The 1,796-nt window shown below is 39.9% G+C and overlaps 1 protein-coding gene across 1 annotated transcript; it reads right to left on the reverse strand.

The window, feature by feature from the left end:
* Nucleotides 1-315: 315 nt before the first annotated feature.
* LOC122440623 (olfactory receptor 7A17-like) lies at nt 316-1,254 on the reverse strand. The gene has a single exon (XM_043467102.1). It carries the CDS (start codon nt 1,252-1,254, stop codon nt 316-318), a length of 939 nt encoding a protein of 312 aa, XP_043323037.1.
* Between the last annotated feature and the right edge of the window lie 542 nt (nt 1,255-1,796).

Here is a 1,796-nt window from a genome sequence, read left to right on the forward strand (position 1 = left end):
TTCTTCATCAATCATGTATTATTTTAAGCATTACATTTCCTGTATTACATATTATACTTCTGAAAACTTATGCAGTAGGCTCTATTTCCCACACTAAACCCAGAGAATATGTTAAGAGATCAAAATTTTAAAGAAAATATAGGAAGAAACCATTGCTTATAATATATGAAAAATGAAAGAAACTGAACTCTGTAAATAACTTAAATTTCATATTGTCTTTCTGGTCATTGATAATATTAATCATGATTAGGATCTTTTAGGGTTTTGAGAACTGTTACTCATGAAAAAGTGTCTATCTTCAGACAAATACTTCCCTTATACTGAGAACATTTCTCTGCTGAAGAGTGTTTTAAGGGCTTGCTTTATGTCTCTGTTTTTAAGACTGTAGATAAAAGGATTCAGCATGGGTGTGACCACAGTGTACATCACTGAGGCTACTGCAGTTGCCCTGGAGTTTTGTGTGCTAGCAGAGCTAAGATACACCCCAAGGCTTGTACCATAGAACAAGGAGACAGTTGAGAGGTGAGACACACATGTGGAAAATGCTTTATACTTGCCCCTTGTGGATGAAATTTTCAAAATGGAGGATACAATCTTAGAGTAAGAGAAAAGGATACCAGTGAGTGGAACAATAACCAGAACTCCACTTGCAAAATATATCATCAGGTCATTGAGGAAAGTATCAGAACAAGCAAGCTGAACCACCTCATAAAGTTCACAAAAAAAGTGATGAATTTCCAATTTTGTGCAAAAAGAGAGTCGCAAAATCATTAAGCCATGTAACAGAGAGTCGAGGACACTCACTAACCAGGATGTCAGAAGCAGGAGGTCACAGAACTTAGGGTTCATGATGATCATGTACTGCAGTGGGTGACAGATGGCTGCAAACCGGTCATAAGCCATCACAGTCAAGAGGATGTTGTCTAATATCCCAAAAAGCATGAAAAAATACATCTGTACAATGCAGCCTTCATAGGTGATAACTTGACTCTGAGTCTGGATGTTCCACAGCATCTTTGGGATGGTGGTAGAGGTGAAACACATGTCTGAAAAAGATAGGTTGAAGAGAAAGAAAAACATGGGTGTGTGGAGGTGGGAGTCGGTGATAATGGCCAGGATGATGAGAAGGTTCCCAATGAAGGTGACCAGGTACATGAACAGGAAGCTCCAAAAGAGGAGAGGCTGCAATAATACCTCTTCTGAGAGTCCCAGGAGGATAAATTCTGATATACCGGTTTGGTTTCCTGGTTCCATGTAGTCAGTGAAACTGCAGAAATGGAAACAGGAACAGTGCAAATTTAGCTAAAAGAAGCCATCAAGAAATTAACGGAGAAGGAAGCAAGATGTTCTGCAGTAGGTGAATGGATAAGTAAACTTAGGCACATCCAAACAATGCACACGACTTTATTTTTCTGGGCTCCAAAATCACTGCAGATGGTGACTGCAGCCATGAAATTAAAAGACGCTTACTCCTTTGAAGGAAAGCTATGACCAACCTAGATAGCAGAGACATTACATTACATTAAAAAGCAGAGACATTACTTTGTCAACAAAGGTCCGTCTACTCAAGGCTATGGTTTTTCCAGTGGTCGTGTATGGATGTGAGAGTTGGACTATAATGAAAGCTGAGCACCGAAGAACTGATGCTTTTGAACTGTGGTGTTGGAGAAGACTCTTGAGAGTCCCTTGGACTGCAAGGAGATCCAACCAGTCCATCCTAAAGGAGATCAGTCCTGGATGTTCATTGGTAGGACTGTTGTTGAAGCTGAAACTCCAATACTTTGCCCACCTATTGC

This window comes from Cervus canadensis, chromosome 4, assembly GCF_019320065.1.
Source record: "Cervus canadensis isolate Bull #8, Minnesota chromosome 4, ASM1932006v1, whole genome shotgun sequence".
In the NCBI taxonomy this organism is placed as follows: domain Eukaryota; kingdom Metazoa; phylum Chordata; class Mammalia; order Artiodactyla; family Cervidae; genus Cervus; species Cervus canadensis.

What these genes read in the sequence shown, in the direction of transcription:
- LOC122440623 (XM_043467102.1), bottom strand. Translation starts at nt 1,254, where the DNA reads ATGGAACCAGGAAACCAAACCGGTATATCAGAATTTATCCTCCTGGGA.